The sequence below is a fragment of the Symphalangus syndactylus genome, chromosome 11 (assembly GCF_028878055.3).
Source record: "Symphalangus syndactylus isolate Jambi chromosome 11, NHGRI_mSymSyn1-v2.1_pri, whole genome shotgun sequence".
Classification (NCBI taxonomy): domain Eukaryota; kingdom Metazoa; phylum Chordata; class Mammalia; order Primates; family Hylobatidae; genus Symphalangus; species Symphalangus syndactylus.
Genome location: NC_072433.2, coordinates 116,669,957 through 116,686,033, shown reverse-complemented (window position 1 = coordinate 116,686,033; position 16,077 = coordinate 116,669,957). Strand labels below are relative to the sequence as shown.

The 16,077-nt window shown below is 34.4% G+C and overlaps 1 protein-coding gene across 1 annotated transcript in view; it reads right to left on the bottom strand.

The window, feature by feature from the left end:
• Positions 1–16,077, bottom strand: part of ADAMTS19 (ADAM metallopeptidase with thrombospondin type 1 motif 19) — a 278,081-nt gene that overhangs the window by 109,593 nt on the left and 152,411 nt on the right. The window contains exons 9-10 of the mRNA XM_055299284.1: positions 10,246–10,386; positions 8,612–8,762 (exon numbers count right to left, since the gene is read on the bottom strand). Coding sequence (XP_055155259.1) covers positions 8,612–8,762; positions 10,246–10,386 — 292 coding nt within the window. The remainder of the gene's footprint in view (positions 1–8,611; positions 8,763–10,245; positions 10,387–16,077) is intronic.

Below are 16,077 nucleotides of genomic sequence, written 5' to 3'. Positions count from 1 at the left end.
TTCTGAATTGTCTGTTGAAATGTTTTGCCCATTTGATTGTATTGCTTGGTCTTTTATTACTATTACAGGGATTATATATTTTGGACAACAACCCTTTGTCAAATATGCCTATTGTAAATATTTTCACCCATTCTGTGGCTTACCTTTTCATTGTCTTAACAGAGTTTTCCTAAGATAAAATAATTTATTTTGATACATTTCAAACAATAATTTTCTGTTTTGTTTTTCTTTTGTGGTTCATGCTCCTGGTGTCCTATTAAAAAATATTTACTCTACATTTTTCCCTGAAGTTTTATAGTTTTGTAGATTCCACATTTAGGTCTATAATACATTTAGGGTTAATTTTATCTTATGATATGATGTAATTTTAAAAGATGTATATCCAATTGTTCCAGCACAATTTGTTGAAAAGCTTTTCTTTACCCATTCAACTGCCTTGTTACTGTTGTTGAAATCAATTGTACACATATGTGAGAGTCTATAATTGGACTCTCTGTGGTGTTCCACTGAGGAGTTAAGTCTCTCCTTTCGTCAACACCACATTGTCTTCATTACTGCAGCTTTGTAAGTCTTAAATCATGCAGTTTATGTCCTCCAACTATTTCATGTTAAGCCTTTTTTAAATCCAAATTCTTGTTGCCTCTGGAATTTTGCAATGCCAAATTACAGAGACTAGGCCTGCTATAGTTCTTCATAATATTAGGTTGGTGCAAACATAGTTGCGGTTTTTGCCATTACTTTATTTCAATTCCAGTCTGTGCACTGGCTTCAAGGAGAGGTTTGAGAGGGTCCTACAAACTTGGATGAATCAAGTAGATACAGGAGAAATGTAAAACTGGAACTTTCCATGTCAACATTTAAAGTCATCATATGATTCAGTTACACTATAAACTTTTCTATCCATTTAATACATATGCAATTCATAGTGTGCCTAGTTCACAAAGACAGGATCTTAAGTTTCCTGGAGGTCTTCAATTTTATCACACTTCCTTCTTTTTCAAAAAAAGGTTAACTCCTACGGGGCCACTTCTTACTATTTCTAGGGAAAAATCCTTCCATACCTCTGTATTTTCAGCCAGGCTAAGTAATTTCAGGAAGCTATCACAATGACTTGATGCAGTTGGAGCTGGCTCAGCCACAAGATGCCAGATGGCCTGAAGGTACCAGGCACCAATTGCTTAGGACTCAGGAACAAGGCCATCCAAGAAGTCAGCCATTAATTCTGCAAATTAATGCAGAAGAGTGAGCTATTATTGCCTGCGATCAACATGTTTCAACAGAATCTCTACATCTGTGCCTTTAAACATTTTGCAGATGTAAGTTGTTATCCTAAGGGTAAATTTATATCATTAATTAGATCAGCATTATGCAATAATGCTGAGCCTCTAGTGTTAGTGTTTAAATATCTGTTTGTAAGTATGGAAGTGAAACATCTAGTTTAGATGCTATGGCCCAACTGCCTTTGTCAGATTCAGAGTTACCTTGTTTTTAAGATTTTGCCTGAAACATACATGTTGAAGGTTGCTGTGAACCCTCACACTGCAAATCTTGATGTTTATTTGTAATTGATTAGAAATGAGCTGGTCATAAGGATGCCTAATTGAATTATGAATAAGCTGTGAAACAAGCTACCTGCCCTATAGTATAGGTAGGCTTTTATATTGTCATTGCATTAATATTCTAAAAGGTTATAATGTTATCTACATGAGTGAAAAATTTAGAATCAGTACCCCATTATTCGATTGATTCACTTATCCACCAAATATTTATTGAGCACTTATTTGGGTGCTAGAGATACAATGACAAAAGGGCTGACAACTCTGCTAATATTAAGGAGCTTACCATATAGGAGATTTGTTTTGTATAGCACTTAGATGACAGACTGCCAGGTATGGTGACTCCACATAGAGCCAATTGAAGGTGTATATGTATGTAGCAGAACTACAGTCATGCTTTGCTTAATGATGGAAATACATTTTGAGAAATGTGTCATTAGGCAATGTAGTCATTGTGTGAACATTGTTGAGTGTACTTCACAAGCCTAAATGATATAACCTACTACACACCTAGGCTATATGGTGTATCCCATTGTTTCCAAGCTACAAAGCTGTATAGCAATGTTACCATACTGTATACTGTAGGCAACTGTAAAACAATCCTAAGTATTTGTGCATCTAAACATAGAAATGTTACAGTAAAAATACAGATTATAATCTTATAAGACCATTGTTGCATATGTGGTCCATTGACTGAAATGTCATCACGTAGTGCGCAACTATTTTCAGTCTTCTACAGTTATAACTATTTTCTGCTATATTTTTAAGTTATACTTCCTGACATATTGTATATTCAGGCATTCCCATATAGCTTCACATAATGGTGTGTCAAACCCTTTTGGAAAAAATATCAACCGTCTAATCTCAGCCTTCGTTTTGCTCCACTTGTCTTCAGCTTTAAAAACAAAAAAGGTTTTTATACTTTAAGTTCAGGGGTATATTACAGGTTTGCTATATAGGTAAACTCATGTCACAGGGGTTTGTTGTACAGATGATTTCATCACCCACGTACTAAGCCTATTACTCAATAGTTATTTTTTTCTGATCCTCTCCCTCCTCCCACCCTCCAGCCTTCAGCAGGCCCCAGTGTCTATTGTTCCCTTCTTTGTGTTCATGAGTTATTATTTAGCTCCCAGTTATAAGTGAGAACAAATGGTATTCGGTTTTTTGTTCCTGCATTAGTTTGCTAAGGATAATGGCCTCCACCTCCATCCATGTTCCTGCAAAAGACATGATCTCATTCGTTTTTTATTGCTGCATAGTATTCCATAGTGTACATGTACCACATTTTCTTTATCCAACCTGTCACTACTGGGCATTTAGGTTAATTCTATGTCTTTGCTATTGTGAACAGTGCTGCAGTGAACATCCACATGCATGTGCCTTTATAGTAGAATGATTTATATTGCTTTGGGTATATACTCAGTAATGGGATTGCTGGATCGAATGGTAGTTATGGGTAGTTATGTTTTTAGTTCTTTGAGGAATTGCCACACTGCTTTCCACAATGGTGGAACTAATTTACACTCCCATTAACAGTGTATAAGTTTTCCCTTTTCTCCGCAACCTCACCAGCATCTGTTATTTTTTGATTTTCTAATAGCCATTCTGACTGGTGTGAGATGTTATCTCATTGTCGTTTTGATATGTATGTATCTAATCATCAGTGTTACTGAACTTTTTTTAATATGCTTGTTGGCTGCATGTCTTTTGGAAAGTGTCAGTTCATGTTCTTTGCCCACTTTTTAATGGGGTCGGTTTTTCCTTTTAAATTTGTTTAAGTTCCTCCCATTCTGTAGGTTGTCTCTTTATTCTATTGATGGTTTCTTTTGCTGTGCAGAGCTCTTAAGTTTAATTAGGTCCCATTTGTCAAATTTCGTTTTTGTTGAAATTGCTTTTGGAATCTTTGTCATGAAATCTTTGCTCCTTCCTGTGTCCAGACCAGTATTGCCTAGGTTGTTTTCCAGGGTTTTTACAGTTTTAGGTTTTACATTTAAGTCTTCAGCTTTTGACACAGCTGATCAATCTCTCTTTGAAAAATGTCCTCATCACATTGTCTCCAAGATCTCAATTTGCTTTGGTTCTATTCCTACCTCAACATACTTCAGCATTTTATTTTTTCTTTCTCCTCATTTTCCTAAACTCTAAATATTGCATTGACCTCGGTCTTAGTCCTTGAAACTTTTCTAACTCGCTTGCAGTTGTTATTTAGTATCATGTCCCCAATATCTTATACTTCTTAATGACTTCCAAATACATATCATGGACCTGCTTACATTCCTACTTGGATGTGTAATGGGCATCTCAACATGACCCACAATGAATTCCAGGGTGTTTTGCATTCTGTTTTCTCTTGCTATATTCCTCCCAAGATAAATGCATAGCTTGTTCTCCCACTTTCTTCAGATCTCTAAACAAATGTCACCTTTCTAGGAAACTTTCCCAGGTCACTTTATATGAAATAACACCATCCTAACCATGTACCTGGGTAGTACTTCCTGTTTTACCTGAGTTTATATTTCTTCTACACAGTTATCATCAACTAACATATTAGATATGCATTTGCTTATTTTATATTTCCTCCAACTAAAATGTAAGTTCCATGGAGGTAGGGTCTTTGATTCCCGCTGTATTATTAGTGCTTCATACAGTGCCTGGAAAGTAGTTGGAACTTAATAAATATTTGTCAAATCAATGACTAAATATGTAAATTATCTTTTCTATGGTTCTAGCTATGTATCTATCATCTATTATGTTACTACACTTTACATGCTGTACCGATTTGGGACTGGAATATAAAAGTGGAGAGAAAATAAAAAGGAGAACATTTCTGGAAACCTTAAACCTAAAATTTAACTTTATTAGCACAATGTGTAGTTTTAAAACAAGGCAACATCCTAGGATATTGAGAAACAGATTTAAAAAACCTAAATAAACAATCATATTTTCAGAGATCAAGGAAAAAAAAAATCTGTGTAGGTAGGTTAGTGGGAAATAATCATATGAATAGAGCAAATAGCTTAGCAAAATAAATCAATTAAGATACTGGTTAAAACTGATAGTATAGGCGCTATAGGAGACAAAAAAATTAGTTAAAATACAAGATCTGATCTAAGGGTTTTCCCACAGATAAGACAATACAGCATATAAAGAAGTTTAAGTTCCATAAGAGACCAGAGAGCATAGTGGTTATAGTGCATTCTGATTTTTAGCATTTAGACATAATCTGAGTTTGGATCTAGCATTCTCTGTTAATAGGTATAAGAACTTCAAAGTATTATTTCACTGCTCTAGACCTCAAATTGTTGATTTGTAAAATAGGACTAGACAATATGGTGTTTAATGGTTATAAGAATCAAATTATGGTTTTAGGTCTAAGATTTAAGTGTTTAATCCATCTTGAATTAATTTTAAATGTTAGACCTAAAACCATAAAAACCCTGGAAGAAAACCTAGGTAATACCATTCAGGACAATAGGCATGGGCAAGGACTTCAGGACTAAAACACCAAAAGCAATGGTAACAAAAGCCAAAATAGACAAATGGGATCTAATTAAACTAAAGAGCTTCTGCACAGCAAAAAAAACTACCATCGGAGTGAACAGGCAACCTACAGAATGGGAGAAAATTTTTGCAATCTACTCATCTGACAAAGGGCTAATATCCAGAATCTACAAAGAACTTAAACAAATTTACAAGAAAAAATCAAACAACCCTATTAAAAGGTGGGCAAAGGATATGAACAGACACTTTTCAAAAGAAGACATTTATGCAGCCAACAGACAGATGAAAAAATGCTCATCATCACTGGTCATTAGAGAAGTGCAAATCAAAACCACAATGAGATACCATCTCACACCAGTTAGAATGGGGATCATTAAAAATTCTGGAAACAACAGGTGCTGGAGAGGATGTGGAGAAACAGGAACGCTTTTACACTGTTGGTGCGACTGTAAACTAGTTCAACCATTCTGGAAGATAGTGTGGCGATTCCTCAAGGATCTAGAACTAGAAATACCATTTGACACAGCCATCCTATTATTGGGTATATACCCAAAGGATTATAAATCATGCTACTATAAAGACATGCACACATATGTTTATTGCGGCACTATTCACAATAGCAAAGACTTGGAGCCAACCCAAATGTCCATCAATGATAGACTGGATTGAGAAAATGTGGCATATATACACCATGGAATACTATGCAGCCATAAAAAGGATGAGTTCATGTCCTTTGTAGGGACATGGATGAAGCTGGAAACCATCATTGTGAGCAAACTATCGCAAGGTCAGAAAACCAAACACCGCATGTTCTCACTCATAGGTGGGAACTGAACAATGAGAACACTTGGACAAAGGGCGGGGAACATCGCACACCAGGGCCTGTTGTAGGGTAGGGGGCTGGGGGAGGGATAGCATTAGGAGAAATACCTAATGTAAATGATGAGTTAATGGGTGCAGCAAACCAACATGGCACATGTATACCTATGTAACAAACCTGCACATTGTGCACGTGTATCCTAGAACTTAAAGTATAATAAAAAAAGAAAACTCAAATTACATCATAAAATAATTTAACACACTATGTGGAAGATATTTAGAGGTCAAAACGTAGAATGGCACAAGCAAAATTTAATTGCATGTGATATATTAAAATAATTTCTAAAATTTGTAAAATAGTATTTATGGAAAATCTACAATTTAACAGAATCGTGTGTAGTTGATCATCTGCTGAGTTTTTACAGTAGGAACGCTTTATAAAAGAAGAACATTTTGGATGAATTGATCCATTGATAAGTTCTGTCAATTCTCTATACCACATGAACTGAAACTGTCTCCTGTGCAATGCTCCAGTGACAGTGACCACAAACAGCCTACTTTGTTGCCTAAAATAATGGTAACTTCAGCCTGTAAAAGTGCCTTCCCACAAACCCAAACCTTTGTACCTCAAAAACTTCATTTTACCATGAATATTTAAGAAAGAGGATTGTGACCAGACTTCTGATTGTCTAAAGACTCAGAGGTGAAAGCAGAGTGAAGGAGGTTAGCAGATGAGCTCAGAGAGGTACCAGAGACAGACCTTACAGAGCCAGTGTCATAATTGTCACACATGATGTGGAGTTCCAAGGATCCATGGCTATGCCACATGTAAACCCTTTGGAATTAGATCACAATTACATAGCAACACCAGTTCCTTTCAAGCTCCACTATTACCAGATGAGTATTACAGTCCATACAGCTTTTTTTTTTTTTTTTTTTTTGAGATGGAATCTCACTCTGTCGTCCATGCTGCACTGCAGCGGCGCCATGTCGGCTCACTGCAAGCTCCGCCTCCCAGGTTCACGCCATTCTCCTGCCTCAGCCTCCCGAGTAGCTGGCACTAAGGCGCCCGCCACCACGCCCAGCTAATTTTTTTTTTGTATTTTTAGTAGAGATGGGGTTTCACCGTGTTAGCCAGGATGGTCTCGATCTCCTGACCTCATGATCTGCCCGTCTCAGCCTCCCAAAGTGCTGGGATTGCAGGTGTGAGCCACCTCGCTTGGCCCATACAGCCTTTGACACATCACATTTGATGCAGCTTCAACTCCATACGTTCACTCATTTTAATTCTAAATCATCTGTTCACTGGGTATTTCACTTACTCTATGCCAGTCCCTAGGCTAGATGCTGGAGAAACTCACTCTGCCTTCATGCAGTTTACATACTGGTGGGTGAAACTGATCAAAAGCAATTAATAAACAAATAAGTGCACAACTCTTTTAATAAGAATCACAAACCAAAGAGAGCATTCAATACATTGTAATGCCATATGCTTTGTTCCTTATAAAGGATCTTAATTATCCTGATCTTAATTATCAGTTACCCAAAACAGCATTATCCGCAACAAAGCCAAACTCCTTTGAGGCATTCACAGAAACTGTGGCCAGGTAAAATAGGCTATGTTTCAGCGATACTTAACCTATTTACTCTCAATGTGGTTATCAGTTTATTCCCGAGGTACAATGTGTATGTGTGTGTGTTAGGAAGAGGTGAGAGGAGATGGGCAGATAGGGGATGGGCAGCAGGAAAGAAAAAAAAAAAGGTTACTAGAGCTTAAACTCTTTCATCAGTTAAGAGGGTCATTTTGCTTCATCCTTTAGATTTTATGGACCTAACACTACTGTCCTCTCTGAGTAATTACTGACTACTGGAATATTAATATGTAAACACTGCTTTACCATTATACATTTTCCCTTTTCTTCCAGTTTATGTAGAAATGCACTCTCTTAATTTTTGTTCCTATAAAAGACACTTTTAAAAATTTATTTTCAGGATTAAAATGTATAGTTCCTCCTCCACAATTACATGTTCATATTATTGCATTTTTGTCAATTATATGTTCATATTATCGCATTTTTACCCATTTCCATATAAGAAAATACAGTTGGCCCTCCCTGTTTGTAGTTTCCACATCCAGGGATCCAACCAACCACAGATTAAAAAAAAAAAAAAATTTTTAAATAACAATATAACAATATAAATAATACAAATAAAAAATAACATAGTATAATAATTACATAGCATTTAGAATGTATCAAGTTCTGTAAGTAATCTAGGGATGATTTAAAGTATTTGGGAGGATGTGGGTAGGTTATATGCGAATACTACATTATTTTTCATAAGGGACTTTAGCAGCTGGGAGTTTTGGTATCTGCTTAGGGAACGGGATGTGGGTACTGAAACCAATTCCTGCAGATATGGAGAGAAAACTGTACGGGATTTAAAATAGAAGCATTGAACTGACATAATAAAAATACTTCCCTGATATCAATGTAATTTTCAAAGTAGAAATTATTAGGTCTTTCTTTATTTACTTTGATTAAATGCTCATATCTTATTTCTATCGCTTCCAAAGTATAAGAAAAAAATGCACAAACCTTTTCTTACAAAATCCTTCTTTTATATATTGGGGTCCTTTTGATCCACAAAGCCTAAAATAATGTTACCTTCTCCTACCAATCAATACTTCTAAACAATGAATGAACACACAAAAACTCCACCTGGATCTTTACCTGCATCTCTTGACAAAAAGAGGCCAACGGCCCAAAAAGGATCTGGCATTGTTCATCAGCAGTGTATGTCATCCCTGGCAGCTTGGAGGGAACCATCACAGAATTGACACTCTGCGGATTTGTTTGTAGCAAGCAGTTACTGGCCTTTGACCTGGCAATAGGCAGGTATGTGTAAACTTTTGAATTTAATGTAAAAAGCTGATATGATTAGTTAGCATATAACAAGAAACACTTTTATAATACAAAAATATATCTAAGCTCTTCTATTGAATACTCATAGAAATTATTATATATGTCAAAAATCATTTATTTACAATGAAGATAATTGTAATAAATAATTTTCAAGTTAAAAGAACTTTATGGTGTATAAAACACATTCATCTGAAATAACTCAGCTGATCTACATAACACTGTGAAGTAGGTGTTATTTTATGCATTTAATAGGTATACAAGCTCAGAATCAGAGAGTAACTTGCCCAAAAGTAGTATGTGAATGTAAGATATCAGCTCTATTTGGGGATTTAAAGAATGTATGGAAGGCATCCTCAGCTGACTATTAACAGTGTAGATACATTCGTGCTTGACACTGTAATACAACTTTGTATACAACTCTGTAATATATTTTAAAGTGGTATTTGATGTCATAAGAGTCCTTATTCATGTGAAGGCAGCCATACAAAATCATGCATGTTCCTTAGGTAATCATTAGGGCCTACAGAAGGGCTGCTGATACAGCTACTGATGGTGTGTCTGAAATATCACATGCTCTGAGTGCTCTTCTCTAGACTGTTACGACAAACAGCATACACAGAATATATTGTACATATTTTAGAGCAAAGCTGTGGTAATGTGAGAAACATTATAGTTTGATAGATTTCATAGACATTTATTAGAAAAATGGGCTTAACTATTTAAAGGGTATACAAAAGTGAATAAAATTCATCTGTAAGTGAGTTTAGCACGCTAGGTATTCCTGTATTTTTCACTAAGACTTGTTTTGGATACCTTAAGCGTCTCACTAACTACTTTGCATATTGCTTACTGCTTCAGGTGATCCTTCTATAATTATAGAAATAAGTGCTTTAAAATGAACAGGTGCTTTAAAATAAAAATGAGAACAACAGTAATGTTTTTCATTTACTTTTCAAACAAGACAGAAGCTAAGTGTTACGGCCACTGAATGTGGAAAAGGGCTATGATAACGGTGGAAACTATTAATGAAAAAACATTTGAAGTGTAGATGTATTACAAACGAAAAGTGAAGATTTTGTTAGAGGGGCTCTGATCTTTGTGGTAATAGATGTGCTGGGTGATGAACTGTGAATATTGCCCGTGGAAAAAATTGAAGAGGCAATTAAATACTGTGACAGATTTGTAAAATCATTATAACAATTTTTCAATCTTACAAATAATCTTAACTGCCCTTTTTGAAAAATGTAGAAATTAAAAAGCAGGGGGTTAAATAACATGTCCCAAACTACACCATGAGTCAATGGAAAAGCCAAGATTGGAACCAAGTGCCTTCAGTTTTACTCTGGTGGCCTTTCCACTTTGTCACACTGGCTTCTCTATTTGTAAAAAGAAACAGTACACATAAACATTCACAAGGCAAAAACAATAAGTGACCTCCATACCTGAGAAATCTTTCCAAATCTTCTTTGCTACATCGAGACCATGAAACGTCACCAAGATTCTGTCCTTTAATCCATTCACCAGACATGATATGAAGACCATCAGCACACGATGGGTGGTCATTGTCATGGTTAATGCCCATGCTGATTTGGAATATAATAAAATTTTAAAATTTACACTAAGTAAATGTTACTTGTTAACTTTTTATAACTGCAATTAAATAATGGTTAAAATACTTAAAATACTGGGAGCCAAATTTGTTTTAAGAAAATTAGTTTCAAAATAAAATTAGATTTCAGATTGTTACTTTTTAAATTTTTTTACCCCAATTTAAGGTAAATATTTTTATTTAATAAAAAACATTTCCCTAATCAACCTATAAAATGACATGTTTAGGTCCTTTATACGGGAATGACCTATAGATATGTTCTTTGCATAGTAGTATATATGAAACTCAGAAATAATACATTTATATTTAACCACACTTGATTCTTGCTGTTGCCTAAATCAAATTTTCTTCAAAATTTGATTTGAAAACACATCTTTTACCAAATTTGAAACATCATTAATCAATTAATTTCCTATGTCTTTCATTAGACCATCTTCTTCCTCCCACATCATATAACACAAATTATCCTGGCCTTCTTTGTCTTTTTTTTTTTTTTAATGAATCCTGAATCTGTTGAAATTCTATTCTAAAAGTCAGACTTATTTCTAAATAGATGTTCTAGAAATACCTTAAATTTAGTATGTCTAAAGACTGCCTTTCTTACTTTCTCTTTCAATTCTCTGTTTACTCCTCTATTCTATTTTTCTCTTGCTCTCTTTTTATGCTTTTGCTAGCTACTAAGTTCGGCCAAATAAAGAATCTTCAAGTCATCATTTATTTTTTTCCTTTCCTGAATTATCGCATAGGCTCTGTTTTATTTACTGTTAGAGGCAAGCCTTGCCAACTCTACCTTCTAAGTATTTCACTCAACTGTCATCTCCCTTCTATCCTATAGTTACTATTAAAATTATTGTATTGTATCCTTATTACAGTATATACAAAGCCTTGAATTATTATGGTATTGTACCTGAGTTCTGTCCCTCTAATCTTTACCAACATTCTCCCTTCCCCTCCTCCTACCCTGCCCCAGTGAGATCTATTTAAAACAAAATCTGCCTATGCCATTCCTATGTTTTCTCATTATCCATATGGCAATTTCCAGCTCTTTAACATGATACATATCCCCTTCATATTCTTCTACATTATTATTAGTTTTTTTTACTTCAGCAATACCAAATGACTTGTAGTTTCCCAAACATTATGTTGTTTCTTATTTTCTTGCAGTTAATTGTTACTTAGCATTTTCTAGGTATCATAAATCATATAAGGGAATTTATAAACTTGAGTTAAACAATCAAATGTGGTAGAAATGATTATAATATGCATTTTGTAGATGAGAAGTAACTTGTCCAAGATTATACATTGAGAAATAGGAAAGTAATAATGTTTGAACTGAGGTGCTTGGCTCTAGAACCCATGTGATTAACCATTCCACATTGGGCATCTATAAATTCCATCCTGCAACCCCGTACCCTGTCTACAGTTCCTCTCCTTCAGCTTCTTTGCCTGGACAAACTCAAATTCTACTTCATCATCAGCATTAATGCAGTTTATTTCTATCCGGTTTTCTTTCACTATCCCCTACCTCACCCATTTGTACTATCTCTTCTGGAAACAACATAGGATTCTGTGAACAACATTGTTACAGCATTTTCTATACTGCGTTATAAATTTTTACTTTTGGTTCACTCTCCAAATTCTGGAGACTCTGTAACCAATGTTGAATCATGGGTTCAATGATCATGTAGAAAAAAAAAATATATAGTCTCTTGTGAATTCTCATAATGAGGCCAGTAAAATAATTTTTTGTGGATGATGGTTAGTACTGAAGAAACAGAAAAGAGTCCATTTTTGTACATGCATAGCCTGAGATAATGGTAGGATAGTCCATTGTTTACTTCTTCTGTTATGGTCTAGATAATAAATAAAATTGTTTTCATAATGAAAAATTCACAAGAATATCAATATTGTGTTTTAAAACATGAACTTAAAAGAACTGTTATAGAAATTGCTAAGGGAAATTACAATTAGAGTACCTATGTTTCCTCAAATCAAAATAAAATTTTTAAAAACTACCAAACTATATTTTAAGATGAATTATAAGTTTGAATCAAAATTGTTAAAATTAAATATGTTTTCGAAGGAAGAAGATAATATGAAAGGAATAAAATTCCATCCATATCATTAATGAATTAAGACTAATTATATCACCATGCTAACTTTAACTATAAAATTTCTGGTTTAAATAAAACTAAAATACATTATTGAATATTACTTTTCAGTTTTGGTGTTAGAAAAATTCACCAGTGAATCATATTTTTCTTTTCTAATTAATTTCTTCAAATAGAGTCTGTAGCAACACATATTAATAGAATAAATAACAGAGAAAATAGGAAGATAAATGTTTTCATATTTTGAAGATAAAGAGGAAAAATAACAGATTATATGAAATAGGTATGAACCAGTTCAATTAAAATATCAGAAGGCAGAGTAAAAAGATGTTGAAAGTGGAAAGTGATGTAATCTCTGTATCTTCCCCTTATTAATGTGACCAAAGGCAATTTAAATAACAATAATAAACATGCCTCAGTTGCCTTATTTGTTAAATGTACTTTCTTGACTGATTTGTTGTGATGACTGCATAAGCATGCTATGTAGTGCCTGAACAGTGCCTGGAATACAGGGAGAATCCATAATGATCCTCTATACTGGGGAAATAGAGAAATTTTATTATATAATTCTAATTTGTGAAAAGATACATAAACAGATTTACCATTAATTATATTAAATTCACTTTGCTCTATTTTGCTTTCTTTGGTGAAAGTGTGCACTTCAAAAAACCAAGAAAATAACAATCAAAAGAATTTACTTAGATATTAAGTTGAAATAAGAAATTATAAGTATGGCACAATATCACAAATCAGTAAAAGTGGCTTAATGTAATTCTAACTATATGGTTCAAATGCAGCCCATCAGTGTCCTGTCTCCTCTCTGCCATGGATTCTGGCTACAGCCCACATCACTGGGTGACCTGTTAGTTAACAATCACCTGCCATGTAGAACGTGCTTGACTCTTCCATCTATGGTGGCATAATCTTTCAAACCATACACAAATGCTATTATTTCTGAAGGGTAACTAGTCTTTCTCAAAAATAATAAACCTTCCTAAATAATGTGTCCCTATGAGGGAAGGAGAGGGATTGCTTCCAAGATTTGGCAATTTGGACATTTTCCCAACATAGTGTAACAGGATTTTCCAAATATGGATGATTACAACCTCTCATCCAGATAATAATTTTCCTTTTGGGATCCTGGTCCGGATTCTGATGTAAGAAATTAGCTGCAGCCATGGGGAGGTCTGGTGATTCAAGCATTGTTTACCAGTAGTTAAATTTTCCTAAAGCCATTTAACTCATAACAGAAAAGATTATCATTAAATTAGGACAGGCTTTTTTAACCACACATCTGGAATTATCAGGAAACAATGCTTAGTCCTGACTCTATAGGTTTGAAATAAAACAATTAATTGTGTACCTTAATCTGTGCCAGCTACTCTATTAACCACTGACAATGATGATGTCACTTAATCCTCACAATATTCCCATAATGTTTCTATTATCATGACTTCTATTTTACAACTGAGGAAGGTGCTGAGGTTAATGGTGAAGCTGTGACTCAAACCTGGGCAGTCTGATGCTCACACAGATGAACCTCTAAACTACGACACAATAGTGCTTTTCTTTCTGGATCAAAACTCTCCACTTTTGGAGATGATTTATTGTTTTCTGAATAATTTTAAATGCCTCTGTTCTTTTAGCAGAGATATACCTCTACATGTAGAGCCTGGTAACCAAGTCACATGCATTGCATGGAAAACATTCTCTAAGTAAGACATTAGCAACACCTCTCCTCACACTGCAATTGAACTACATTTTAATAATCTCAGTTTAAATTCATTTTGACAAAGAGCCTTGGGCAAATAAACTCTTCACTAACATTGTACATGGTTGTCAAGTCAACTGAAAAAATATTTTTATCTTATAAAACTTCTCAACTTGTTTAAAAGTCTTTGCCAGGAAGTTTTGTGATATCCTGCGGAAAGCTGGAGAAGCATTTGGATATTGAAGATGGTCCCTTTTGATGTTTAAAGAATTAGAGAGGAGAAGCCTTATGAATTCACTCCTTTTTTTGGATAATTTGGAAAGGATCTGATTTGTAAACAGTAATATTTTAAAAGAGTAGGCTTTTTGTGCTGTATACATTAGGCATTTTTATGACATAGTATTTCCCACTAAAACCATACATTATGTGGTAACATTAATAAAAGAAAGAAACAAACTATTACAATGTCTTATTGGAAGTAGATTATATTTATACAAAATGACAGTTAATTTCATATTTCTTAGAATTCAGTGGTATATCTAATTTGATATAATTTCACTGTTGTGTGTTCATGGAGAAGAAATTCAGACATTAAGATATACAATATATTTTTGTATCATATTTCTTTTTATATTTTAAGTCATTTCAGTTTGCACAAACAATGAAACCTACTTTTATTGGCAAGTCAAAAGGCAATATAAAAGCAAGGTTAAAAATTAGAGGTTAAAAGAAGAAAAGTAGAGGTATAAAAAGAGATTCCTTTTGACTTTGTCGTGCATTATATTACAGGTTTATCTAAATGCACATACACTTGTTGAGAACCCACTACTGTGCTGAACTGGAGTCACAAAGATAAATAAGACTCAGTTCCTACACTCAAAGAATATATTATCTACTGGGATTGGAACACTATGCCTTGCTTTTGGATAGCCAATGGATGCCTGCATCCTGTTAGTCCTATATTCCTTAAACCTCTACTACTTACTTATCTGCTCCTTTTCAATTCTATTGCTATCAACCAAAATTGGTGCTGATTCTTTTTACTTCTGGATTATTGTAATGTCTGCCTGACTGTCCTCCTGCCCTTTAACTCTTTGCCTCTTAAACCATGCTTTAATGGTCCTAGTTTCTTATGAGTGTATTAACATAAAAAAGCTAGTTTCCTGTGCAAAAACTTTTCATTTTCCCTGGCAAGCAGAAAATCTAAAAATGTGAATAATGAACCACTTGCATCAGAATCATAGGGCATGAGAACATTAGAGTAGTTAAAATGCAATTCATGGGCCTGTCCCCAATGAATTAAAATAGAATATTTGGAGGTAAGGCCTAAGAAATGGCATTTTGATACATTTTCTAGATGATTCTTATTTACTCAAAATTCTGGAAAGCAATGATCCACAGGATGAAATCCACTATTTATCTCATTATTCAAAACATCTGTAAACTGATATCTGTCTGATTTTCATAGTTAATTCCGGCCTAACCTTTTGTATAGTTCCTTTCCATTAGAATACCTTCCATTCTTTTGGCTTAGGGTTCACTTGGCAATGCTCACTCTTTTTTGGTTCCATGTGAACTTTAAAGTAGTTTTTTCCAATTCTGTGAAGAAAGTCATTGGTAGCTTGATGGGGATGGCATTGAATCTATAAATTACCTTGGGCAGTATGGCCATTTTCATGATATTGATACTTCCTACCCATGAGCATGGAATGTTCTTCCATTTGTTTGTATCCTCTTTTATTTCATTGAGCAGTGGTTTGTAGTTCTCCTTGAAGAGGTCCTTCACATCCCTTGTAAGTTGGATTCCTAGGTATTTTATTCTCTTTGAAGCAATTGTGAATGG